Source organism: Phalacrocorax aristotelis, chromosome 26 (assembly GCF_949628215.1).
Source record: "Phalacrocorax aristotelis chromosome 26, bGulAri2.1, whole genome shotgun sequence".
NCBI lineage: Eukaryota > Metazoa > Chordata > Aves > Suliformes > Phalacrocoracidae > Phalacrocorax > Phalacrocorax aristotelis.
The window spans coordinates 1372318-1398765 of record NC_134301.1 but is presented as its reverse complement, the minus strand read 5'-3'; the positions used below and the strand labels follow the sequence as shown (position 1 = coordinate 1398765).

General features: G+C 53.7%; 2 protein-coding genes across 10 annotated transcripts in view; one reads left to right on the top strand and one right to left on the bottom strand.

Annotated features, from left to right (window-relative positions):
* The window catches only part of VDR (vitamin D receptor), a 41795-nt gene extending 26589 nt beyond the window's left edge, over positions 1-15206 (bottom strand). The window contains exons 1-3 of one of the 7 annotated variants that reach the window (XM_075075826.1): positions 15122-15206; positions 13781-13876; positions 10493-10573 (exon numbers count right to left, since the gene is read on the bottom strand). The gene's annotated coding sequence lies outside the window, so the exon portion shown is untranslated. Of the gene's footprint in view, positions 1-8415; positions 8477-10492; positions 10574-10679; positions 10976-12488; positions 12606-13780; positions 13877-15121 lie in introns of those variants that run through there. The other 6 variants (XM_075075821.1, XM_075075824.1, XM_075075822.1 and 3 more) reach the window with 6 other exon arrangements.
* A 5589-nt stretch (positions 15207-20795) lies between these two features.
* TMEM106C (transmembrane protein 106C) lies at positions 20796-25370 on the top strand. 3 transcript variants are annotated; one of them, XM_075075833.1, is made up of 8 exons: positions 20796-20876; positions 21506-21726; positions 21831-21894; positions 22430-22589; positions 22692-22832; positions 23086-23135; positions 23424-23477; positions 23895-25370. In XM_075075833.1, the coding sequence occupies exons 2-8, from the start codon at positions 21534-21536 to the stop codon at positions 24052-24054; spliced, it is 822 nt and encodes a 273-aa protein (XP_074931934.1). In that variant the 5' UTR covers positions 20796-20876; positions 21506-21533; the 3' UTR covers positions 24055-25370. The 3 variants fall into 3 exon arrangements, with proteins under 3 accessions (XP_074931934.1, XP_074931933.1, XP_074931935.1); XM_075075832.1 differs by having other exon boundaries at positions 20867-20894; XM_075075834.1 differs by lacking the exon at positions 20796-20876 and adding an exon at positions 20972-20979.
* The last annotated feature ends 1078 nt before the right edge of the window (positions 25371-26448 follow it).

Below are 26448 nucleotides of genomic sequence, written 5' to 3'. Positions count from 1 at the left end.
AGCTGGGCGAGGAGATCTGGCAAGCCTGGCAGCGTCAGGAGACTGGCAGCTATTTATTACCTGACGCAAGACAGCTCATGCCACCCCTTCCTCCATTAATCTGATTAGATGTGAAACCCTCCTGGAGCCTCCGCTAACACCCCCAGACCAAGGCAGGAGGCTCCTCCATGTCAGGCAACACGTAAGCATGACAATTCCTACCCCAGAGAGCCCAGACACTCCCAGTCTGCAAACATGTCACCGCAGCGAGGCATTCGGAGGAGGATCCAGCTGTGTGACAATCCACTATGAATATTAGTTTCAAGAAGGTCAGAGAGACTTAAAACATCCCTCTAAGGAACAGGATGCTAATCTCATTTCTTGTGAGGAATTGGGCACTTATGGGTTTTGTGGTACGGGACTGAGCAAGCCTGGGGACACACTGAACTCGATTACAGCCACCAGTGCTCCCCAGTAACGCAGTTAGGAGCAGACATCTGAGCAGCCACAACCCTGGCAGCAAAGCTAAAGAAAATAAAGCGTCGACTGAGCAACCCCAGGTCTGCTCTCAGCCCAGCAGGACTCTCCGTGACCCCACACCTCCAGCCATCGCATCTGGGAAAGCAGAAGGGAAGAGATGGGATGCACAGGTCCAGAGCCCCAGTTTGGGTTTCCAGGGTCATCCGCACAACAATATCGCCCTTCCCAACTCTTTTGAGAGGGATGGTCGCTCTCCCAAGGTGTTGGAGCAGCGCCAGGAGAGCCTGCAGGCACACAGGAGCTGCAGAGCGTGCAGCCCTCTGGGTAGGCTGCAAAACACACCCAGCCTCCCACATCCAAAGGCACAGCAACAAGTCCTCAAGCAAACACACACACGTGCGAGGCAGGTCTAGGGTTGGCAGACGTGCTTCTTCTCACATGCTGCAAGACAGGAGACAGGGGCTGGAGTCCAGGCACAAATTGCACCCACCCTGGATGGGAAGCACAGGAGAAGCCTGTTCAGCGCCCTGGGAAAGGGGCCAAGGGAGCCAGCGTACGGCAGGGACAAGGGCTGGCTGGAGATGAGCATCACGGCGCAAACCCTCAGCGGCTTCACTAGCATGGAGAGGCAGAAGACAAAACCCCATGCCATTTACAAGCTCTTCTGCCACATTACTCAAAGATCTTTAAGGGATCTCACGTTGTAATTAGACAACAAATCCTTGCATGTGCAGGTAAAAGCAGAGAACACTTCTGTGCCATTCCCCTGACTAGAAGGAATGAAGTAAACAGATTTCCAGATTATGGCTTGGGCACCACATCAAAAATACCTCCGACCTGACTCTTCACTGGCACAACGCTTTGTCATTTAAGCCACAAAAAGTAGACGGAGCACTCACTGCAGCAACCCGTCCGGATCCACGAGCCAAGGGAGACCCCACCGGCACCACATTACTGGCGGCCGGATGGCTTTAATATGCAAGAAACACGCCCTTTCCCAAACTCTCCTTCAACAAATAAATGAAAGCAACTTCTCACGCAGCTACAACTTCGACACGGGCTGGCAGAACTTCCCTTTTTTGCCTTTTCCCTGTATTGTGGCTTTTCGGCACAAGCCGGTACCTATTGATGCCGACCGGTCTGACTGTGGGAAAACTCAAGGGGGCTGTTTGGCACCGGCCCGGCTCAGGCTCTGCCCTCGTTCCCGACCGATGAGCCTCATCCAAGCACACATCCTCTCCGGACTAACTTGATGCAAGAGTTTGCAGACACAGATCCAGGTCTCAAGACCGTCTGCCAACCGGGATGAGCAAGCCTGGCACACCCCGCCAGGAGCGGAGGCCATCGGCTGCCGATAACAGTAATAACAGAGTAGTGCTCAGTTATAGGAGCACCCACAGACCCCCGTCCCTGCCCCGAGGAGCAAACACAGCAGAAGAGGCAAGAAAGAGAGAGCCGGCCCAAAACTCAGTGAATTTCAATGCTGGGGAAGGAACTGTGAGCACCACAGCATGGGAACTGGGAGGAAACACATAGTGGGAAGGGTGGAGCATCCTCCGGCATTGCATCACAGGCTGCCATGGGCTCCATCAGACTTTTGGGCTTCCTGAGAAGCCTTGTCAGTAGCCACCTCTTGATCTGGAGCTCTTCCTCCTTGTTTGAAAACCCCCTTTCTAGATTAAACCAGCTCCTAACGCCTGTGTTCACTAATCATGGAAAAGCAAGGCTCTAAATTGCTTGTAACAATGAAGGAGCTGCTGCATTTTAACATTTCACATCTGCAACACAGATTCATTTAGAGATTCAGAGCCCAAAAACACTTCTAGGGTAAAACTAATCAAAACAAGGTTTTAGATAGGAGGACAGTTTCAGCAGAGCATCGCTCTCTTGGACTGGGATTTCAAAGAAAGCATTAAGCTATGATTCACAACCCGGCATTGTGTAAAGCAGCCCCGAAAACATCACACACTTATTTAAGGACACATCTATCAGCTACAGCGGTAGGAATTTCCATTTTCTGGGACAATGAGCCAAAACACCCCATTCCTACAGATTAACCATTCCCAACCCTGCTGCCTCCTCCAGTTTGAGCTGACACAAGAACAGCAATAGCACTTTGCAGGTCTGAGCAGACCCAAACTGGGGAGCACTGGTGACCCCAGAGTCAGGGTCCAGCAGCACCAGGGCCCCCAGGGAGGGTTCAGGGAAGCTGGCACTGTTTCCCATCAGAGTGTAGCAGGGCTCTGTCTGACCAGACCAGGGCTGGTTTCCAGGAATGGGCTAAACAATTCTATTTCCCCTGTTGTAGGAAGTCACGACCGCTTGCAGTTGGGACAGGAAAGCAGGAGGTGCCTCTCCCAGCCTCATTAGGGTCCCCCCCAGCCTCACCAGAGCCACCCCCAGCCTCTCCTCCATTGAGCACCCAAACCACAGGGACTGCTTGCCCCATCCCCAAGTGATGCTTCTTAATTAGAAGATCCCGCTGATATGGCAGAGAGGTGATCTGCAGCAGCTCTGGCTGGTCCAGAGATTAAAAAAAACACCAGGAAAACAAGGAGAGGGAAGTGTGAAAGTTTGCCAACTGATAGAGCAAACAGCAGGTGAGATCAAACATCTCTGCTAGGGCAGCGCACCCTAGTCACAGGAGAGCAGGGAGCAGAAGTTGGGGGGGAAGGGGGGGAAGCCCAGCAGCTTCTGAGCTCCCAGCCCTCAAAGCCAAGTTCAGACATGGAAGAGACAAGGATCCCATGTGTTGGATGAGGCCAGCCATGGTATTTGGGATAACAGAATCTGCAGAGCCTGCCACAAGCATGGCGATATTCCTTGTTCATTTGATCTTCCTAGGAGCTGGCGCCTCAAAGAAGTTCTATTTAATCATTGGATTGACATCCTCTGTGCCTCGAAGAAGAAAGGGCACCACCATAGACCACTGCCTCCCTGCCCAATCTGCACATATCACAGGTGGAAAAAAGCTAACCACACAGGCACGTGGCTTGCAAGAGATACCTCTCCTCCTGGCAAGGATCCCCTGCCCACAGACAATGCATTTGCTCTGCAGGCTTTCATCGAAGCAGGCAGCACCACCTGGGACCATGCCTGCAAGTCTGCAAGCCACAAAGAGCAAAAAGCACCCTTTCCCGATGCTTTAGGCTTCAACAGCAACTTAAAAAAAAAATAATAGGCATCTCCTGGAGGGGGGAGACCACCGTGCCTGCAGCGAGCGAGCTGCAGGGTGCCTCATTTCCTGAGCAGTGCCAAGGGAGGATGTTAGTCATGAACAAGAAGTGACAGCAGTCACCGAACCCACATCTCACAGGCCAGAAAACAAACAACCAGACAACAAAAAACCCCAAACCAAACACACACTGGAGCCGCACAATGGAAGTTGTGTTGGTTTTCCTTTGCTCAGAAGCTGCTGCATTTATGGTTTGTTTAACAAAAAAAAAAGGCAGCTGGAAGATGTTAAACTGGATTATCTCAGTAGTAGCTTAGGTGCTAGTACAGTGATGTATTTGCTATCAGAATTTTAAATGCTGGTACAACCGCTTGTCTGCACTACCTAAAACATGGTCCCTTGATTACGGCCAAATCCAGTGACACTGCCCCCAGAACAGGACAGAGCCTTTTCACTCCTATTCTACCAGGAAAACCTGCAAGACACCAGGTTTTCCCCAACTTAACATCCCCACCACTTCACCACCTGCTCTGAGAGTACATGTGGACCTTCTTCCAGACCCAGCCCAGCAGCCAAAGACCCAGTGCCTCGCCAGCTTAGCTGATGCGAGGCTTAACATAAGCACCTTTCAGCTCTCCAGCACAGCTGGGTTAGCATAAAACCTTCCCAGTTGCAGCCTATGCCGGGCTGCAATCCCAGCAAGCAGCTCCGCTGAGATGGAGAGCCCAGGAAAGATGCTCTTTGAGTGACAGACTGGTTCGTGTGATGAGTTTGGGTCATTACAGCTTCTTCCCAAGGACTGCGTCGCTACGCCCAAGGGCGCCGTGACATCCACGGAGGTGGAGGTGGTCAACACCGCTGCAGCCGAGGGGTTTGGTCTGTGCATGTTTGCCCCTAAATGCTCCCGTCCGTCAACACTGGTCTGCAGGCACAGTGAACGCGTGTGGCGTGTTCACGCTCGCACCTCAGCCAAGCGGTTACTACGGGCTCCTTCCCACCGCGGAAGGAACCCTGCGATGCCCGTCACGCCGGTTTGGCACCGGTGTTGAAACCCAGTTTTACCTCACTCTTGTGATCGAGGGGCTGAAGCAGATGCTGGAAGAGGATCATTCAGATTTGAAGTTAACAGGAAAGTAGGTGCACAAGTGCCAGTTCACAGGAAGGATTCAGCCCCATCCAACTTCCCCTCTGACTCACCGAAGCAGCCCGCAAGGCTCTCTGCCCAGATTCAGGGGAAGAGCCTGCTCCTGGCTGCGCCTCAGGCGCATCCAACCGGCCTCAGGAGACACCCCGAGCTCCTGTCCCTGCAAAGCTACGGCAGGTCTGCTCACAGGGCAGCAGGAGGCTGCCACGAGCTCCCTGCTTGCTTCTCTGGGCGACGCTGCTTCAGGCAGGCCAGCTATCAGCCAGCATCGCCCCGTCCTCAGTATTCATTAGCTCAGGAGAAAGAGGGACAAAGTACAAAAAAAAAAAAGAGTTAGTCCTACTAAAAGGGGTTCTTTTGCTGCCTTTTATGACTTACTGCAGGCCAGGGAAGTGGAGAAAACCCACGCTCAGCCTGATCTTCAACTGCAGGACATCCTGTTTGACTGTCCTAAGGTGTTCAAGAGCTGCAGAATAACGCTAGCTATGGGAAGCTATTAAAAAAAGAAATCAGAGACATGGAGGAAAAAAAAAAAACCAAGTCTGGAGCTACCAGAGGCACCTTATGACGAGCTGAGGCCACTGCAGGGCTGGGGCTGCCAAGCCATGAGCAGAGCTCTGCTTGCTTTTCAGATGGATGCAGTGAACACACACACGTTTACCAGCACGGCCCCTCTCCCTGCGGCACCACAGCCTGTACAGCCGGCGCTTATTTTGCCCGCTATGGTTTCACTGACATTTAAAGTCGTCGACCTCCACGTGCAGGGTCTGCGCCTGCAGCCGGAGGATACGGAAGCAGCATCGTCCCATCAGGCACTTGCTCACCCTGGCTCCTGGATGGAAATCCCGCAGGACGGCGGAGCTGGCTGAGCACGAAGCGTTTCCAGCCGCAGAACAGGCTCCTAAATCAAATCTACACCAGCTGCACTGTGCAGTATTTGGCATTAAGGTGCTGTAACCCTAACCCATTCACAAATTATCAGTCGCAGATGTCTCTGCCTTTCCTACCCCCTTCAGCTTGTAATTTTAACTACAGACAGGAGTAGCACGTAATAGCCATTTCCTTCTTCCACATTTTCACTTCTTATCTAGAAGAGTTATTTCCCCAAGCTAATGTTTCCAATGGAAACTCTGCCTTTAGCTTAGTCAACACGATTTCCACGCTGATATCACCGTTGCTCTGCCTGTACCGTTGTGCCTCCAAGTAACACCACCACGTTTGCACCCAGCTAATTGCAGGGCACAGCAAGGACGGGTCAAAGGGAATATTCTGCTCCCAACAAATTCAGAACAGCAATTATTTCCACAGATGCTTCCCTGTGACACTTAGGGTCACCTGAACCCTTCCCAGATTTCAATCATCCCCTCCTCTCACTCATGAGGAGATGCTTGTGTGCATCTCTTCATTTCCCAATCATGAATTCCATAGTAAGAGCAGCCGAGGAATCCTTTCTCTCATATTCCAAAGATTCAGGAAAGGCCAACAGAAAGGAGCTGTCCCTGCATGTGGCAAATACCACACTCCTTAAGAGCTTCTCCCTTATTTCGAAATATATGCAAACAGGTTCTTGCTAAGAATGCAAATTGCTCTATCACTTCAGAGAGAAATTGCACCAAGAATACACAACCCCCCAGGGACTCCAGCTTTAATACTGAAAATGTTTCATTTATCATATCAAGCCTATAGTGGGGTTTGGGTTTTGTATCTTTTTTTTTTGCTAGAAATGGAAGAAAAACCTCAGCTGATTAAGCTGCAGAATGCTACTGAAGCCTGCACAGAAATACTGATCTGCTGAAGACATGCCCTGGATTTGGGAGAGGAACTGAAGCTTGGCTGAAGAGAATCTGAACCTTTATGCCCCGCCTTGGAGCAAGTGCCAGGAGCTGAACATCCACTCTTGAGCAGAGGCAGATCTTGGCTGGGTTCAGGCTGCCCAGGAGAGGATGGGAGGGCTGGGAGAGCCACACAAGCTCTCTTTCAATGCCACAGCTGAACCCAAACAGCCAGGTCAGACATTACACCACAGACATTCCCCGGACTTGCCCGAAATAAGTGCCTTAAGTCAGGCAAGCCACCCCAGTGGCACTTGGAGATCAAGACTAGGCTACAGAAGAACAGCTCCCCTTTGCAAGGCACCAACCCAGAGCTCTGCAGGAAGAGTCCAGAATTCAAGGTCTTGGGATTCACAGAGTCATAACGTACGTGGAAGAGATCGGCAGCCTCAGAAGGGCCCTATCTGCTCCGGCGGCCTTTGAAATAATAAACTAATTTACTAAGATTCCAGGAGATAGAGGACAACATCTGAGGTCATTCCCAGAAGTAAAGACCTGGCAGTTTTGGTCAACCTGTGCTGGAAGCAGATTATGTTAGCAGATGTTTGCTGTAAGAGGCCTAATACACCCACCTATACAGATTTTTCTATCCTGCTGCCCTATTTCCTAAATAGTTGTAAGGCATTTATCAGGGTGGGGAAAGACATCAGTGCAGAGAAAGCTGCATTCAGAGAAGCAGCGAGTGACAGGAGAGTTGATTTGTGATGGATTAGTCACCCTAAATCAACACCTTAGAAACACAAGCCTTGACCAGCCCTTGTTACAAGGAGTAGAAAAACACAGCTGGCTTCCCCACTGGTTTAAGAGAGATCCAGCTTCACCACCGAGCACATTCCCCAGCAATCTGGCATTACAGCAGACATTAAGTGGCATTACAAGAGTCTTATTGTTAAAGAAAAAAGATTAGCACCCAATATACAGCATAACAAGACCCGAAGTCTCGTCACTGCATTCGAGCAGGACGTTACAATATGACCACAGGAGCTGCCAGCTTGTGGGTGAGATGGGACCCAAAAGAAAAAATCAGCACATCCCTGGGCTGCTTGCACTGAAGAGGCGAAGCTGGAGCATCCGTGGGATATTTTTTGATTTATGGGAGAAAAAAAAAACAAAAAACCCCTGGGTCATGTCATCTCTGAAGCTATTCCACAGCCAGGATTATTTGCATGTTTGTAGATTAGGAGCCACAAGTGAACGTCCCCGGGACCAGACTAACTCTCTCCATCTCCTCAGGAGAGATCTCTGCCTTGCACACAAGCTCCCGAAGCTCAGCTTGTCATAGCAATGTTTTCTTGTTCATTACTTATATTAATTCTTCGCTTTCTTGCCCCCGACCTTTCATCCATGCTGAAATCCAGCCCATACACCCGTACCTCCTTCCAGCCCAAGCAATCCTGAGAAACTTTGGTCTCCTTACGAGCCGCGAGCGGAGCGGTGATTTCTCAGCAGACCTCTATCAGCTGATTAAAGGACAACTAGAAACGCAGCAGCCACAGGTTAAAAGACCAGTCAAAGGAGCCGGGGAGGGAAGGAGCAAGCAGCAAAACAGAAGTGAGACAAAACAAAGAGGACACCCCCATGTCATCTCTCACCAGGCGGATGAAAGATAAAACAAGCCCAGTGACCATTAAACTTTGGCATTAATCGCTATTTTTCCTGGAAGTGAAGTTTTGGTCGGAATTCCAGCCTATTGCTGCAGACCAGGGACCCTAAGGAAGGAATCGGGCCCGCAAGCCGAGCTCTGCTGAGCCCCTGGTCCTCCCCAGCCAGCCAGGCTGCTCTCCCAGACCAGGACAGCCATTTACCTGCAGTGGGTGCCCAGGGAGCGTGACTGGCTCCTAGCTCTCTGCTTCTCTTGCCTGTCTGGACGAGCCAATGGGTAAATTCAGAGCTAAGTACAGCCACGGCACAGCACGTGATGCCAGAGCAGAGTCATGCCCTGCCCTCAACAGGCAGTTCCTTCTCCAGCAATTTTACTGGTACTTAAGGAAGTGAGTGGGTGGGCAGGGTTGAAATTGCGCCCCTCTTCTAAGAAATCTGTGGTTAATTCTGCTTTCCTCCTTCCCAGAGATGACCTGCAGCAATCCCATTCCCCCCATCAGCCACTTTCAGTTCAGCTTGCCCTGGAGCAGAAGGCACCCCGGCCAGGTATGTTTGGGCTGCAGAAAGAAAGAGAAGTTACGTTTTCTGTGCTTGTGACCCAGTGTCTGCGAGCAGAGGAGGCCACTGAACACTCTCCCTGACCTGGCAGAAGTTAAGCATCACCTCTCCTATGCTCAGGTCTACACATTACCCACGGATTTAGGCACCCAGCGTTGGTGCATTGCCTCAGATCCCAGCTCACCCTCCTCCCTGCTAAGTTTGTGTAGCAAAGATCACACCACCACGGTCACAGACAGTTTGTCACAACATACTTCACTGGTTTGAAATTCTGTCATCCATGACAAGTAAAACAAACAGAAGGAAGTATTTCTTGCAGTGCAGTAGCCCTGTGCGTGTGCAAGGGCTCTGGCACAGACGTAGGGCCTCCTACCCTGCCACGGTGAGCGACAGTTTATATTTCAAGAGCATCAGGCAGCCCAACCACACTAGTTTTCGTGCCCTCTCCCAGTAATGCGCAGTGTCAACAAAGAGGACAGTGTGGGAGGCCACCCAGGGCAGCAGCCAGAGCACAGAAAAACAGGTTTCTCTTCCTCTGCCCAACGCTGACCAGACCACAGGATTACTCGAATGTCTGAGCATGAAGCAGAGACGCTTGGAAAACAGTCGCCTCTCCTTTGAGGGTGCCAGTGAGACCAGCTTGAAACGCCAGTCATCAGGCACAGACAGGTACAAGAACTGCCTGCACCCAGATCCCAGGACAGGAGGCGGATGTGCCGGGACTACTGGGTTGAGAAGGGCTCTGCTCCTTAGGGAGCAGCCCCCAGAAATAGAGATTTCAGTTCAGGATTAGGAACTAGTCGGCACCGTCTCCACACTAAGCGTAAGCCAGGCTATGGAAAGAAAAATCTCTTTACCTGGTGAAAACAGCAACGAGCTAAAAAAAGTGTCCTATTTAAGAGGGCATAAGGGCCTTGGGAAACTGTGGATCAATGAAAGACAAGTGTCTCAGACCACATTTCCCAGGGTATCGCGTTCAAGATCTACATGTGGCAGCCAGTACTCACCACCCCTCTGGGGACACAAGGGTGAGCCAACGCTCACAGCCCTGATCAAGGACACTGCACATATTCCACAAAACTAAGCAAATCTAAATATAGGCCATGTGGTATCTTATCTGCATTCCATTAAACGGGCATATTTATGGAGCCATGAGTGTTTATTTACAAGGAACCCCCCATGTCAGCACTATCCATGTCCCTGCGGCAGGGGAGAGAAGTGAAACCTGTACAGGCCTGATGTGACAGGCAGCTCCCAGAGCCCCGTCCCTCGCCTGGCAGCAGGGGACAGACGGCACAGGACGCCAGCCTGCCCGGCAGGCAAGGGAACAGGCTCTCCCCCACCGCCGATCACCTCGCCCATCGCACCAGCCGGTCGTGGGAGGCTTCTTGCCCAAGCGAGCTGGTGGAGTGGGAGCGCTGATAAAGCAAGGGGTGTTGTGCGTTGCAGCCTGGCATTGAGAAATTGAAAGAGCACCTACGCGAGCCGGGCGTCCAGCTTGCAGCAGTTGGGACAGAAAGGTCTGTAGCAAAGGGGAGCGTAGGTTTCTGGTGTGCAGACCCTTAGGATTAAGGCACTGGCTTTGAGAGTAGAAAGGTGTTGTGTGTTAAGAACGCCCTTTTCAACCTAACTCCCCTCATCCAGCACCCCAGTGCTTCCACCAAAAGCCTCTAGGAACTGAGAACACACACAAGACTTGTTTAAGACAGAAGAGTCACTCACCGGTGTCCCACTGACCAGGAAAATCAGAGCTCAGAAGTCACGTCAGCAGGTCCTGACACCTTGGGCAGGCAGCATGTATTCCTGGCAATGAGGAAACTACTTTTAGATAGACAGATAAAGGTTCCAGGTATTGTTTTTCACCATTTTACACCCCGTTTCCATTTATTAGTAGCCAAAAGTCACTTACACGTGAGGTTTACACTGATACTGCCGTTAAACACCACAGATAAGAAAACAGCACTGGACTTGCAGCTGATTCAGCAAATAAAATGAAGGTGGAAGCAGGCAAGAGCAGCACCAGTGACTACCCTGCCACATTGGTCCTTCAGCTAAAGTCTCACCGAGGTCTCGACTCTAAGAGGAGACCCGCTCCCCAGACATCAGCGCTGCTGCTTCAGGTCACTGCTGAGAAGCTCCATTTTAAAGCCTTTGAGAATCTCTGACCTTCCTTATCTGCATGGACTTTTGCTCCCCTTGTCGTTAGTGTTCCTCACACCCTGGTTTAACCGTCCTTCCCTCTCCCGACCCCAGGGGCACAAGCCGTCCTCGTGGGCTCTCAGCCAAACGCCAGCACACAGGTCTTGTTCAAAAAAAAAAAAGGTCCTTTTCATTTTTACAGTAGAGTAGTTCAGCTGGAAGGGACCTACAGCAATCAGCTACTCCATCTCCATTTTCACCTGGTTCTTCAGTTGTCCTCCTCCACAGTGGGTACAGCTTCAGAGCCAGTTTAACCCAGACAGCCCACATCACAGGGATGCTTTCCGCAATCGCCGCATTAACACTCAGCACTACATCGTAGGTCAATATATTTCTTTTAAGAAGCAGTTTTGTTTGCATTTCTCTCATTTTGGGGTTATATTTTAATCTCCACCTTTGCCAAACTGTTCTAAATTAATGCCACCGCCTCTCATCCCCACCACAGGGTGTTGCCAGATAGCAGGGGGGTGCCCACGTGCAGGGACAAGCACCCCACATTTCCCATCACACCGGAGCGGGAAATAAAGAAGGTAACTGGGAAGCTGCGGTGCAGAAGCAGTCAGCTCCAGGTCTCCTGAAATACACTTTCATGTGAGGGGGAAGAAAACCATCAACAGAAACCAGATGCTCCGCGCCTGCCCTCCACGGGCTGCGAGACAAGCAGCCAGCTGTCGCAACAACTTTCACCCGCCGCCTGAAGACGCGACGGTTGTTTTGCCCCCCGATCTTTCGGCCTCAGTGATGCGTGGTGAGCGTGAGCCATCTCACACCAGTTATGCAAGCCCCAGAGCAGAGCGCTGAATCGCTCCACTGCCACCTCTTGCCCAAGAGACATAACCAGGAGGTTACCCAAAGGGGGAACCACCCCCTTGTAGCTATGGTTAGGAAAGAGTCAGAGAGCAGAGCCACTTCTGCAGGAGCTGGGGCGAAAGCCATCCAGAGCACTGGTTCCCAGCGTCTCCTGCTGGGAGGAAGAACCATGATGCAGGCAGCTCTCCCCCCGGGGCTGCTGCACCCAGCATCTGCAGGATGAGACAAGACCCTACTCAGCACCTAGATGCGTCCCCACCAACGCAGTACCATTATTTAGATGCCACCCGCATTTATTCATTTGCCACCTGCATCATATTCAAATACAGAAGGGCACCATGTAAAACCCACTGCCTGCAAGACACTTCCAAAACAGGACACCCCATAAATGACATCGCCTTCCACAGAAGTGGGATTTAATTCCTCCCACGTGACGTGGGTTGAGGAAAGTCCCTCGTAGCAGCGTCCACTGCCCACCCACATAACAGCCCCCACGCCTCCTGCATCCCCGCACATCTTTTCTCCAGCTGCAGCATCAGCTGATTGCCCTCGGTTGTGGCCATAATTGGACCGAGGAAGTTCACGCCAGAGCAATCAGACCTTACCCAGATGCACGTCCCCTTCCTCTCATCGCTGTTGTGGACTCACATTCCCTTGCACAAGTAGGGGAAGATGTCAGCCAAGCTGTGGCACAGCTTACCCCCCTCACCTTCATGCTCAGACATCACACGGGAGAAAACCAGACACGCTTATAGCCTTTAACTCTGATTATTCCTCTCCCAGTGACTTGAGATTTCAGCATTTGCCCCTTTGCGAGCCACAGGGAGTTTGGGCCACACTGACTTCGCTTGGCTCCACGACAGCAGGTTAAAAATTATTCCTGAGTGCACCTCTAGCCGCAGAGAGGGGGACAGCCGCAGATCCAGTTAGCTATTAACTGGATAATCCAGCCTCTTTTTCCATTTATTTTGTCTTAAGTACATTGGGATTCAGGAAACAAACACCTAGTGAAAAACTAACTGACCCGAGGCAAATTCTTGCCTGATGAAAAACCTATTTTTGCGCTTCATGCCTTTGTCATTCAGAATTCCACCGCGAGATCTTACACCTGATCTGTTTACAGACAAGCACGATCTGGGGCAGACATCTGCCAACGCCTCCTGCACCTGATGGGCCTTCCTCACTCCTCTTCCTCACTCCTCCGGGTGCTGGTACGCAATGCCAGAGGGACAGCTGTCCAAGCCACGCAGTGCCAACACGTGGCTCTCAGAGCTACCAAACCTCAGCCTGGCACTTTTTTTTTCCCCCCTAGCTCAGCACACTTTCACAAGGCCCATCTGAAAGCCACAGCACAGCCAACAGCTACTGACCCAATCTGATTTGACTCAGTTCTAACCGGCTGCTTTGGAGAAGGAAGAAGAGGTTTTATTCAAATGAGTAATTACAGCCTTAACTTCCTCCCCCAAAGCAGATAGGTTAAATCTTCCTCCCTACCTGTGCAGAGGCACTCGGAGCACTAACCCAAGGCAGCCTGGCTCGCTCTTGCTCCCCAGCAGACGGGGAAAAAGCACCGACAGGGTCTGCAGACCGGAGTGAGATGCCAAGCATGTGTCCATCTCCCTTCAGGAGGCGGCGCACATTGCCCCGAGATCGCTGGTACTCCTTTGACCAAGTCCTCGGAGGAAGATGAGTCATTGCCCAGCTCATGTGGGAGGAGAGCATGCCACAAAACGCTGCAAAGCCAGAGCTGGCTTCTCATGAAAACCAGCTTCTGAAGAAACTTTTAATGCTGAAGGCTCCTGCCCCAGGCTTAAATAAGGGGGAATAAAGAGGAAGGAGCAGCTTACCCTAAAGAAGGGGCACATCTACCTGCCCTGCACCACCCACAGCCCCCCAAGTGCCTTTGAGATGCTTGGTCCTGGCCCAGGGGTGCCTTGCTTAGCCTAGGGAGAAAGAAATCCCCCATTCCTCATGTAGGAACTGCAGGAAGATCCCCAGTACCTTCGTTTTCTTTGTGCTGGGAACTCGCAGCTGAAAGATCCTGGCAGTCACATCCGACAATGTCAACGGGATCACTCAGAGGCAGACGAAAAGTCACTGGGGAATTACCAACAAGTGCAATTACTGCCCTGCTGGGGTCTCAGCCTGGCATTTGAAATCGCTTCCCCTGCTTCAAAAAAATACTAATTGGGAGATTAAGATACATTTTAAAGCCAACCATTAATCAGGCACTTATCTGAATCAGAAGCCAGCCTGTTGATAAGAAACAGGTTGGAAACCCTGAAACACCAGTTAAGCACCCCAACAGCACCCAGGTAACTCACCAGTTTCAGAGCCCCCCAGAAAGGGTTTGGAGAGCCACAGAGAAGGGCCCACGAGGGCAGGACACAGGGAAAGGGGACAGGGGTGACTTCCCCTTGTGGGGGCCAGAGAATGAAGCTCAGGAAGGGGCTCAGGGCTACAGAGAGGAAAGGGGGAGTTCACACCAACAAGGGGTACATGACTGGGCCCAGTTCCTCCACATCCTCATGCCAAGCTCCGTGGGAATTGCCAGCCAGCCCAGAAAGGGTTATGTGAGCCAGAATTTAGGGGGAAGGAAAGCACCCCCAACAAAGTCACATTCAGCCCCCAGGACACCCCACAGCTCCAAGCTGAACCCTCATTTCTGGGCCCAGTAAGGGGTGGTCAGAGCAGAGACTGGGCAGCACTGGGTGGGCCCTGACACCCGAAAACCAGGAGCCACCCCCACAGCTCAGAGAGCCTACAAGGGACAGGGACACCCCCAACCCTAAGAAGTCCCCAGTTTTGGTAGGTGAAGCCCTTTACAACCCTGATAGCCCCCAGCTGAGGGGAGACACTGGGTGTCAGGGGACCTCATGTGGGACCCTCAACCTCGTGGGGGGGGGGGGGCCACAAACATACATAGGATCCCCAAACCAGGATGAGAAACACGTGGAGCCCCGTGGGACCCAAGACAGGGAGCACACAGAGCACCAGGGGAGGCTCAATACCCCCACAGGACCCCCAAACCCCAGGGGGACTCAGTGGACACCCCCCCCGCCCCAAACCCACAGGACCCTCTAACCAGCAGGGGGAACCCGGGGCTGACCCACACCCACACCCTTCCGGCCACGGGGGGCACCAGTGTCGCCCGACACCCGTGTCCGTGGGACCACGGCAACAGCCGCCTACCCCGACGACCCCCACCCACGCCCAGTCGGCACCACCCGTGTCCCAGCGACCACCAGAACCACCAACCGCCCCCAAGACTCAGCCCACGGTGGGCACCGAGTGGGGGCTTCCCCTCAGAAACAACATCCCCAGCGCCCCCCCGCCCGGTACCTGCGCTCCGGCACCGCCACCCCCTCCATGGCCCCGGAGCCGCCTTTTGACGGGAACCGGCCGGCTCCGCGCCCCGCCCCTCCCCGCGACCACGCCCCCTCCGAGACACGCCCCTCCCCGCCCTCGCCAATACCAGCGCGGCGCCGCCTCAGCACCGCCCCCTAGGAGGCGTGTCTGCGCCGACACCGCCTACCAGCACCTAATAAGGATCGCTGCTGCGCGAAACTCCGCCCACTAGGGGCGTGGCGAGGGCTGGCGGGAGGTTGCACGTGGCTGCCTGCGGCGCGGGGGGCTCCCACTGGGCTGCCCGGCTTGGGGACCCCAACGGCCGCAGCCCCCCTGCCCAGCCCGGTCACCGCCTTCGGCCCAGCCCCTGCCCGTGCTGCCCCGCTCCCGTGCCTTGCGGGGAGCCCTGTGCTCTGCCAGGGACTGCAGGGATGCTGCGGGGGGCTTTTGGGGTGCCGCTGCCTGGCACTTTTGGGGGGCACAAGCCCTACAGAAAGCCCAATGGGCTCAGGCAGCTTACCCATTTCCTCCCGGCCTGTGGTCAGTCCCTTACTGGGAGAGGGCAAACACCACCAGTACAATAGTGCCCCCCCCAGCACTCCCAGGCAAACTGTCTCCCTGCAGCACCAGGTCCTGAGCGCATTTGAGTGTGTGTGTGTGTGTCCCCGCACCTCACCTTTGCTCTGGTGTCTCCTGGAAGCCCAGGGGTTGCAGACCTCTGTCCCTGGAGCCGGTGGCGGTTCAGAGGCTGCTTCCCTTCCGGATTTCTAAGTAACAAGCCCCCACGTACTCGGAGCGCTCGCTGCATTCATCACCTAGCAAACAAACTCCATCTGGCTTATGCAGCTGCAGTATTTGCTGGGCTTATCTCCCTCCTCTCCTACTTTCAGGAGGACACCCGAGAGACCTGCCACCGCACACTGCAAAACCTCTATCTGATTACAGCCTTGAGAGAGTTCTTGTATTTTTCTACTCTTAGATCAGATTAAGGGCAGAGGGAGAGCTGATTCATCCTCTGCCTCCACACTAGAGACAGCAGCATCTGCAAGGGCCTCGGCGCAACTCCAAGTGCTGGAGACGTGTACGACCAAGGGTGGGCAGGTTCCCGGCAGAGTCGTGGCTGTTTGGAGCATCCAGACTGCTCCGGTCAGCCCCGCGGCTGCTCTCGGCATGCCACAGAGTCCAGGGCTTCATGTCCCAAGCATGAACCGACCCTGTGCAAAACCTTCGCACGTCTGGGGGCCAAGGGCTCACGGGACACCTCGGTTTGGCTGCTTCTGTGGGACCTGGTGGTATTTGGGACAGCACAATAAGCTGGGTCAAAAATACTGACCTTGACCACCCAAAATCCCATTACCGGTGACGTGAGTCAAACTTGGAGCGTGGGGGTTTGGGCTGAGCCAGTTCAGCCGGTGTCACAGCCCCAATCCAAAGCTGCTCCATCGCTCGGGCTCGTTACACCCCCAGTCTGAAAAACTCAGGATGTTTGGCAGTTTTTCCCTTTCCAACCTCAAAACCCCATCCAGGGTTCAGCCACCAGCAACATTGAATAAAACAGCAAGAAATGCCCTGAGAAAGCCCCTACGAGATGCTCCCAGGGTTTATTAAGTGTCCCCTAAACCCAAAATCCCCGGTGAAAATGAGCTCCCAACGCACACGAGCGAGGCAGACGGCAATCACCGCCTCTCAGCTGCAATCACCGGGTTCAACAGCTCTAATTTACGTGGGGTAAACATTTCACTAACTGTTCTCAAATGGATTTAATGAGGCCAATGAGAGAAAACAACGTCTGGGAAGAAATGGGAGACGATTAGAGACAATTTAGTGGCGCAGAACCTTTTCAGGAGGGTGGGGAGTGGGTGATTTTGCATGGGCACAGTCGCACACACACGTTCCATTGCCGCTGATTTCCACCGTTGCAGCCATTTAAATGTTAAAATATGTCCCAAGCCTTCGCACAACAGATGTCCCACTGACCTCGCCTTGCCGGGACCGGTGCAACACGCTCCTCAACCCCATAAAAAACTGTTCTCCTGCCAAACCCACCTTTTTTTCCACAGCCACGGCCGCGTTTGTGCCCCAAGCTATGGGGAAGGCTTGCAGCTGATGAGAGGTTTAATTTGCTCCCTCTGTCATGACCTGTGGTGGTCATAGCTGTTTTCCAGCAGCTCTCCTGCTGCTTTCCCCCCTCAATCCCCCTCGCACGAGGGAATCCGGGGCCAGACCCTGGCACAGCTCTTGCTTTCCTGCTCGGCTCGTCGTTGCACCCCTGTGACTTGCATCGTGCTGGCAAGAAGCTGCACAAGGAGGATGCAAAACCCCTCCTGTGCGGGAGCCCGGGGGCGCGCGCAGATGCAGGAGGATTTAATTCTTGCACCACGCATGGGGTGGGAACGGCGACCGAGAGCTGCGACCGTGAGCCGGTGTCTTCACACTCCTCCAGGCTGGGAAAAGGGGTCCCTCGCCTTGGTGGGGGATTGGTGGGGCTGGGGGAGGATGAGGATGGTTCAACAGCCAGGGTGGGATGTTGAGTGGGAGGAATCAAAGCCCTCCTCGGCCACGGGCACGGCCAAATCATGTCACTTCCCCAGCTAACCCTGACGGGCACACGGAGAAGGGAAACGTTCCACAACTGGGCTGGAAATTGCTCCGCAGCCACCGGCTTCACCAAAGGGGTTCCACCGCAGCGGCAGCAGCTCCCCCGGGAGCGGCGCTGCCCCGTCCCGCTCCGCCCCGGGCAGGGCGATGGAGCCAGCTCTCCCCGGGGTGACTTACGTGCCTGCTCCATCCCCCCGGTGAGCAAAAGTTTCTCAGGAAGCGGCTGCAAAATCCCGCCGGTGTGGCGATGTGCCGGGCAGGGTGTGGCTTGGCACCCCTCCCTCCCCTTTTCACCCATCCCCAGGGGCTTTGTGGGGAGAGTGGATTTAAAATGGGAAGAAGAGGGATTAAGCTCAGGATACACCATGGCAAGAAGAGCTGAGGAGAGGCTGCTGCGGGGTTTTGCACTGCTGTTTTTGGAGGCAGCGTCTTCCCCACCCACCTGGCGATTCTCTGTTGTCTAATATAGGGTTGAGCTTGCCCCACAGCCCGTCCCCAAGGGGCTCAGTGCTGGTTTCCCCTTCCCTGTCCCCTCTCAACATGCCATTCGCAGCGTCCACCCATGCAGCCGTCTGTCCGCATGGGTCAGTCCTGCACCCAGCACCTTCCTCGGGCGTGCAACAACCATCTCAGGGGCGATGGGAGATGCACAGACCGCAATTAGGCAACTAGGAGGTGGCAATTAGCGCGGGGGGGAAAGGCGAGCTGGGAAGCCTCCCTCTCCCTGGCATTTTGCTCCTGGGAAGGAGAGAATAAATGATCCATAAAGTTTCCATCGGCGACGCACGGGAGAGCAGCAGGAAGCATCTGCCTCCGGAGCGTGCGAGGCTGATGGAAATATTTAATTTTGCTGTAAACTTTATTTTGATGGTTTGGGTGATTATGAGGGGAAGGAATTCGTTTTTCCAGTAAGTTCTCACGTTTGTTGCGGAGGAAAAAAAATTCACCAGTGTTTGCACGGGAGGGAGTTCATTAAATAAACGTTGACCCAAATGGGGTGGTTTTGCTCATTCCTGATCCAGAGCTGTCGGGGCCGGGGGTGGTGGGAGGAAAGAGATGGTTGGACTCTTTTTGCCCCAAAATTTAGAGGTTTAGAAACACTTGAGATGCTGCATTACATCAAGGCCGGGTCGTAGGGTGCTGGGGGCGATGCTGGGCTGATCCGGCTGCTGCACCGGGGCCTTCGGGCTGTAAAACTGGAAAAAAACCCGAAATAAAACGTCAGGAGAGTTGGGGAGGGGATCGTAAAGGAGATGGAGCAAAGATCAAGCGCCTGGCACTGCCGTCACGAGGGCAGAGACCCTGCGGGTCCGTTTCAGGGGGGAATTGGGCTTTTTCCATAGTTTTCTCCCTGCGGTGGGGACGTCCCCAGGGTGCAGAGCCCAGGGTGGGGGTGCTGAGGACCCCCGGACTGACACCCCCAGGAAGCGCCAGGGGAGAATGAGTTGATATCTGGTGAGGCTGCAGCAAAGGATGGAGCGTGCCAGGCTCTCACGGCCTCGCACATTTTGCATGAGCACACACAGTCTTGCACAGCCTTGTACCAGCTCACATTGCTGTGCCACCTTGCACAAGCACAGGTGAGCTTGCACAAGCACACGTGGCCTTGCACAGCCTCACATGAGCTTGCAAGAGCATGCACAAATCTGCATGGCCCTGCACAGCCTCGCACGAGCACACATGGACTTGCATGAGCTTGCACGAGCATACGTGGCCTTGTACAAGCACTCACAAGCACGCGTGAGCTTGCATGAGCATGCACAAGCACACACAGCCTTGCATGGCCTCACACGGGCATGCACGGCCTCGTGTGATCTTACACAAGCATGCACGGGCATACATGGCCTTGCACAAGCACACACGACCTCGCACGAGCATGCACAAGCACACACAGCCTTGCTCGAGCAAACACAACATCGCACGAGCTTGCACAGCCATGCACAAGCCTTCATACTGGTGTGGGAAAGCTCCATACTGGGATGGTTGCCCTCATACTGATGTGTATGGGTTCCAGACTGGGCCTGCTGGTGTGTGAGTGGTTCATACTGGGATGGATGCCCTCATAGTTGTGGAGGGGGGGGCTCCATACTGGGACAGGTGCCCTCACATTGCGGGGAGGTGGGTCCATGCTGGGATGGGGGCCCTTATACTGGTGTGTGAAGGTCCCATACGGGGTTGGGTGCTCTCACACTGGGGTGTGGGGGCTCCATACTGGGTCAGGTGCCCTCACATTGCGGGGAGGCGCGTCCCTACTGGACCAAGAGCCCTTATACTGGTGTGTGAAGGTCCCATATTGGGTCAGGTGCCATCATGCTGGGGTGGGGGGTGGCTCCACACTGGGTCAGGGGCCCTCACATCGTGGGGAGGCGGGTCCATACTGGGACGGGGACCCTTATACTGGTGTGTGAAGGCTCCATACTGGGCCAGGTGCCCTCACACTGGGAGGAGGCTGGTCCATACTGGTATGAGGGCCCTTACACTGGTGTATGAAGGTCCCATACCGGGTCAGGTGCTCTCATACTGGGGATAGGCGGGTCCAGACTGGGACAGGGGCCCTTATACTGGTGTGTGAAGGTTCCACACTGGCTCGGATGCCCTTCCACTGCTCGGGGGTGAGTTCCGTACTAACCCCCTCCTGGATCCCCCCGCGCATGCGCGTCCTGCCCCGCCGTCCGGCTCCCTGCGTACGCATGCGCAGGGAGGGGCAACTCTCACAGCGCGCATGCGCACAAAGACACGCCCATCCGCCCTCGGGGGGACCCCCGCGTAGCTGCGGCGCATGCGCAGTTCCGGAACACGCCCTTCAGTCTCGTCAAAAGGGTGGGGCCATGGGCACGCCCCCTCTGCGGCGCAGCGCATGCGCACTGATGGAGAGGCACGCCCGGGCGGGGCCTTTCGTCACGGTGAGGCGTTGCCCACAAAGCCCCTCCCATTGCGCTGGCGGGTGGGGCGGCCCGGCGGTGACGAAACGCCCCGCCCGGGCGTGCATTGGGCGTTAAGCGAGGGGGCGGGCTCTTCGGGAACCCGCCCCATTCATCCCGCCCTGAGCTCTGTACGCTTGCGCTGGCCACGGGGGGGCGGGGCCAGGGCTGGGCTCCGCCCGCCGCCGCCTCGCGGCGTTGTCATAGAGACGGCGGCTGCGCAGGAGGGGGTGAGGCTGCGGCGGCGGGTCTGAGGGGCGGCGGACGGGGGGCGGCGGGGGGTGTCTCGGGGTGTCTCTCTCACGGGGGTGTTGGGGGACACGTCTCTGTGAGGTCGTTTGAGGGGAGCAGTAGTTTCTGGGGGGGGGGGTTCTGAGGGGCTGTGGGACCCTTGAGGGGAGAGGTTTGAGAGGGGAGTTGGAGGGAATGTCTTTTTTTGAGGCGGGGGGTGTCTAAGAAGGTATGCTTGACTGTGGAGGAGAGGTAGGTCCCCTCTGGGGGGTCCTGAGGGCTCTAGGTCTCTGTCTCTGTCTCTCTCTGGAGGCTGTTGGCTTCTGGGGGGGGGTCTCTGCTTAGGGGGGCCTTCTGGAAGTGAGCCTCCACTGAGGTGTCCTGAAGTAGCATGTCTCTTTTTGTGGGGTGCTGTGGAAGTCACCCCTTTGGGGGGAGGTCTCTGTGGCGGGTGTTGGACCCCCCTGCCCTGGGAGGGTGTCTCTGTGTGGGGGTGTTTCTCTAAGGGGTGTTGGGGGGAAGGTTGTTCCCCTCATGCCTGTAGTTCAGGGTAGGGCTTCCTCGTTGGCCAGAAGCAGGCTGAAAACCTGTTTAATGACCAGGACTTCTCTTGCTGCCTCCATCATAGGTTATGCGGCTTTTCTACAGCAGCTGCAATGGGTTCTGTGCTTTCCCTCTCCGTTAATAACGCTTCTTCAAGGCAGAGGAAGAAGGCTGAGGATGATGACGATGACTTACTCGATAGCCGAGACCGTGTGGAAGACATTGCCAAGTTCCCGTATGTTGAATTCACAGGTCAGGACAGCATCACCTGTCCCACTTGCCAAGGCACTGGCTGCATTCCCACAGGTGACTGCTCCTCCCACTTAAATAAGAAAAGAAAATGTTGCTTACTTAAGTTAGCAACCTCACATGTGTTTGGAATTGGTTAACGTGCTCCTTTTGCTTTCCAGAGCAGGTAAATGAGTTGGTGGCTCTGATACCCTACAGTGACCAACGGCTTCGTCCGCAGAGAACGTAAGTGTGTAGTAAGAGAGCAATTACATCTTTGCAAAGAGCAAAGAGGGCTCTTTTGTTGTTTACTGCCACAACTAAACGCTTCACCCAGCCTGCTGCTTCTTCTAGTGGTTTGTTTTCATCCAAGTATGTCAACAAATACAATTTAAAGTTTAACTTTAAATACTTCCTGTGAAATCCCACTGTGGGGTGAATGTGGAAACAATGATTCTACTCACACACTTCATCCCCGCAACCTTTACTGAAGCTTTTAGAGAGAACCTCGCCAACAGCAAAAAAAATTAGATTATGAGAACACTGTGGGGGCTAAAATGATTCTTTGGTTACTCATTACCAAAGAATAAGCTGTTTAAAGGGTGACAATTTTGAGCAATTTCAGATATTGAAAACATTAGAGCAGCACTTCTGTGTCCCTTCTAGGGAAGAACAAATACGTGTTGTTTGCTGCGTAGGTTGGGTTTCAGATACGAGGTCTCTTGCAGCTGCAGATGCTGCGTTAGGGCGAAGGAGGTGACCCCTTCCCTGCCTCTTCCAGGAAGCTGTATGTCCTGCTGTCGGTGCTGCTCTGCCTGCTGATATCGGGGCTGGTGGTTTTCTTCCTCTTCCCACACTCGGTCCTGGTGGATGACGATGGTATTAAAGTGGTTCAAGTTTGGTTCGACAAGAAGAACTCCGTTGTCATTCTTGCCATCACGGTACGGTTTTTGTGCGTCTTTGTTCCTGAGGGAATAAATTCTGTGCTGAGCTGCCAGGAAGGTCACTCCTACTCACACCTCCCCCTGTGTTTTTCCATCCAGGCCACTTTACGGATCAGGAACTCCAACTTCTACTCGGTGACGGTGACCAGCCTGACTAGTCAGGTGCAGTACATGAACACTGTCGTAGGAACCCAGCAGATCACCAACGTCTCCAGCATCCAGCCGCTGAGTGACAAACTGGTATTTGTCTTTTGTTGCAGTTATGATGTAGGCGTCGCCAAATCGAGCGTGAAACCCGCACGCTGCTGCGAGTTAACTTGATGATAGTCTGTCAATACCTTAAAGCTTTGCTTGGCAAAGTAGCCTCATGGCTAGAGCAGCCTGTGCTTTACGCACGCCAGCTGAAAGGCAACAGCAAGTAGGAAAGACTCTGAAGGGGGTGGATTTAAGCGAGTGCTTGAGCTGCATGTGGATGTGTCTTTATCTTTTACAGGTGAACTTCACTGTGAAGGTGGAGCTGGGTGGACCTTTCTCCTATGTGTAGTAAGGATTCGCTACTCTCTGCATATAGCCGGGGTTGGGGGTGGGTTTAAGCTGCTTTAATTAGAATCTGCTCTGGAAATGACTTGTTTTCTGCTAACTTCCAGGAAAGTAACTCTTTGCTAGAAATGACTTGAAAGGCCACTTTGTCGGGGTGTTGTGACGTGGTTTTTGGACCGTGTTTGTTAGCACCAAAGAGAAAATATCATCAGAAGATACCGAGAAACGCAAGTGTTTCTGCAGCCCTGTTTAGCCCATCCTGACCTATTTCTTTGCTTTGCTTTCTTCTAGTTTCTTTTGCACGTTTCCCAAGGTGAAGGTACACAACATAGTGATCTTCATGAGGTAGGTGGTTTTCTGCTCGGCTCCTGATTCAAAGGGAATTGCTGCCGCAGCAAATCTAGGGTACATGAAGAAAATCCCACTTGGCAAGCACCCCAGCCTGGTTCACTGTGTCAGCTTTTAATCCAGGCCAGTTGACACAGTTGGGTGAAGTGTAAGATAGAGAGGAGAGGACACCAGGTTGCTCCGTGCCGAGCTTTCATGCGAGGGGTGGTGTGCTCCAGAGGCTGCGCTCGCCAGCTCTGCACATCCCTGCCCGCTGCAGTGAATCATCTTGAGCAAAAATTTGAGGATCTGCTGCTTTTGAGGGGGAAGAGGGGTTACGTGAGGCATGTAAAAACCCGATGGGGTGGCTTTATTTTGATAGAGGGCTTGCTGTCGCAGGTCCTGTCCACACTAAACTGCTCTCTCCTCTCCCAGGACATCGGTGAAGCTCTTGTACATCGGCCACAAGACGCAGAGCGCTTTGGAAACGTACCACTACGTGGATTGCAGCACCAACTCCACGGCTGCCCAGGACCTGCCACCTCTGCCACCCCCTTTGACACGAGGCGCAGCCAAAGCCGAGAGCAAGGCCTGAGGGCGCAGCTGACGTCTTCCGTGGGCGGGCGGTTGTGCAGATGGGTTTAGAGAAGGGACCGGAATGGAACCAGTGACTTTGGTGGGAGTTGTTTGGAAGCTCTGGGTCCTTTCTGCGCTTTCCTGTGGGCAGCTGGGCTGCGCTGCTGGCCTGTCCGCAAAACCCGCTTGGGGCGTTGCTCACATGCAAGCACACAGATCCCTTCCCAAAGTTGGGGTCCTGCTGGGCTTGCCTTCCTCTTGGCTTCCGAAGAACTAGCTTTTGGTAGGGAAACTGGACAGCCAAGCTTCATGCTTTGGGGTCTGAAGATCCCAAAGATTTAGAGTTGACTTTTGCAGCTGTTTTGAAGCTTAGCCCTGTTGTTGGGTCCTTTCAGGGTAAACGAATTAGTTCTGTGCAATTAATTTATTCCACTTGTGTTCGGTGTCAGGGTGTCGCTGGCTTGTTTCAAAGCCTGGCTGGATAAAAAGGGATAGTTCTTTGCGAGGAACGCACAGATAACCTCTGTAATTTGCACTAGTAGGAGGCAAAGGAATCAAAACCTTCGAAACACACTTTCCCTGTTGTGCAGATTTCGTTTGCTGGCAGCTGAGGCCACCTACAGCAAACCAATACCAAAACACCCCTGTCTTAATGAGAGGGCCTCAGTAAGCGCGGCGCTGCTGGGGATGTGCGACGGGCCCGTGTGAATTAGACCTTCCTCCTCCTCCGCGCACGGCCCTGAACCCTCCTCTCCCCACATTTGGCAGCTGCGGGGGTCTCTGGGGCTTGAAACCGGGGAACTCGCAGCTCAGTGTTGCTTTGTTACTTGTGCCTGCAGCAAACGAGCCCGGATTTAAACTGATTTTGCGGGGGTTGCTGTTTTCAAAGGCTTACCTCCCAGGAGCCGGCCGTTCCCGACGGACGGCATCAACCCCGTTCTTAAAGCGAATAAATGCGAAAGCTCAGCCCGCCGCGGTTCTCGCTGCGGACTTGTGCCGTTTGCAGCCCGGAGCGTTTCATTCTGCTTCTGCCCTTTGTAGTTTTTCTGGAACTTGATTGCTGCAGCTGCCCGCGTTTCCTCTCTGCCGGCACCTACGCCGTTCTCTGGCTGCCTGTTGGATGCGAGGTTGTGTGACAGGGGGTCTCTGTGTGTGTGTGGTAAAAAAGCACAGATAAAGGCTGCAAGGGAAAGGGATCGTGGTGGTTTTCAATGAAGGATACTTTATCTTGTGTGAGTGTGAAATAAAAACACAAATTGCTTTTTTTAAAAAGTGGCGTTTCTGCCTAATGGTGTTTCTAGGACTGAATTCTACTTATTAAAGCCGAGTTGTACATTTCTGTGCAGAGTCCTTTATTCAAAGAAAAGCTCTGGCTTCCTCCTGCAGAAATCAAACTTTGTCCTAGAGTTAGCGCTCTGTGGTGTGACTGGTGTCGTGTCGCCTATTCTCTACTGGTGATTTTTGGGGTTTGGGGCTGAGTAACTCAAGCAAGAGAGCAGCGAAGCACCTCCCTTCCCACCCCGGGCGGTTGGGACCAGTGACCGGAGTCACCGACCCAACCTCCGTGGCTGTTGCGCTGCACAGTCCCTGCCGCTCTCGGTCATGAGCTTCTCACACGACTTCTCTAAACCCACTGATTTATGATGAGTCGAGCTTTCTTTTTTAAGGAAAAATGAGGAAATCACAAACTTTGCTTTTTAGCCATCTCATTTCCTGAGCTTCCTCCTTGTCTGGGAGCTTCTCCTTGTGGGGCTTCACAGCCTCCTGTTCCCTAGCATTGTCTCTTTCCCCGCCCCGTGCTGTTGTCTTAGGCTGCAGCCGCATGCCCAGGTCTTAAAACCAGCCCTGCTGCGGGGCGGGGGTTGCTTTTAACTGTGTCATTTTTGGGGGGGTGCTCAGTGGGTGTCTGCAGCAGGAACCCTAAACCTGCTGCCTGGCCCAACTTATTCAGGCTTTGCCCCGAACTAGTTGTGTGACAGCCGGCGGTGGTGAGCCAGAGCGCTAATAATTAGGGGTGCCCTCCAGGTCATGTGGTGAAGCACTTGGCCTTTTAAAGGGTGTTTTATTCTGAAAATCCTTCTTAATCCTCCAATCCTTTTTAATGAATTTCTTCTGCCAATGTTTTTTAAAGATCCCAGCCCTGCGGAGGCTGCCTCAGGTGCTTTAGCAGGAGTGGTGGCTGCTGTGTTGCCAGCTGTGAGTGTTTAAAATTGAGATGAGGGCCCCAAAGTAGTGTTTTTAAAGGTTGTTTTTCCTTAAATCCTTTAAAGTCGTAATTTCTCTTAATGAAAAACTGCGGTGCCCATGCTATCACCGGACGCAAAAAGCTGAGGCGTTAACAAAAGCGCTGTCATGAAACTGAAAACCCCCAACAGCAGCTTGTTCCGTCCTGCACGCAGAGCTCGAGCGTGTC

Bases quoted from the DNA above. Each gene is read 5' to 3' on its own strand.
- TMEM106C (XM_075075833.1), top strand. From the start codon at position 21,534: ATGGGTTCTGTGCTTTCCCTCTCCGTTAATAACGCTTCTTCAAGGCAG. The intron at 21,727-21,830 runs GTGACTGCTCCT...TTTGCTTTCCAG, and splicing joins CACTGGCTGCATTCCCACAG to AGCAGGTAAATGAGTTGGTG. The intron at 23,136-23,423 runs GTAAGGATTCGC...GCTTTCTTCTAG, and splicing joins GGACCTTTCTCCTATGTGTA to TTTCTTTTGCACGTTTCCCA.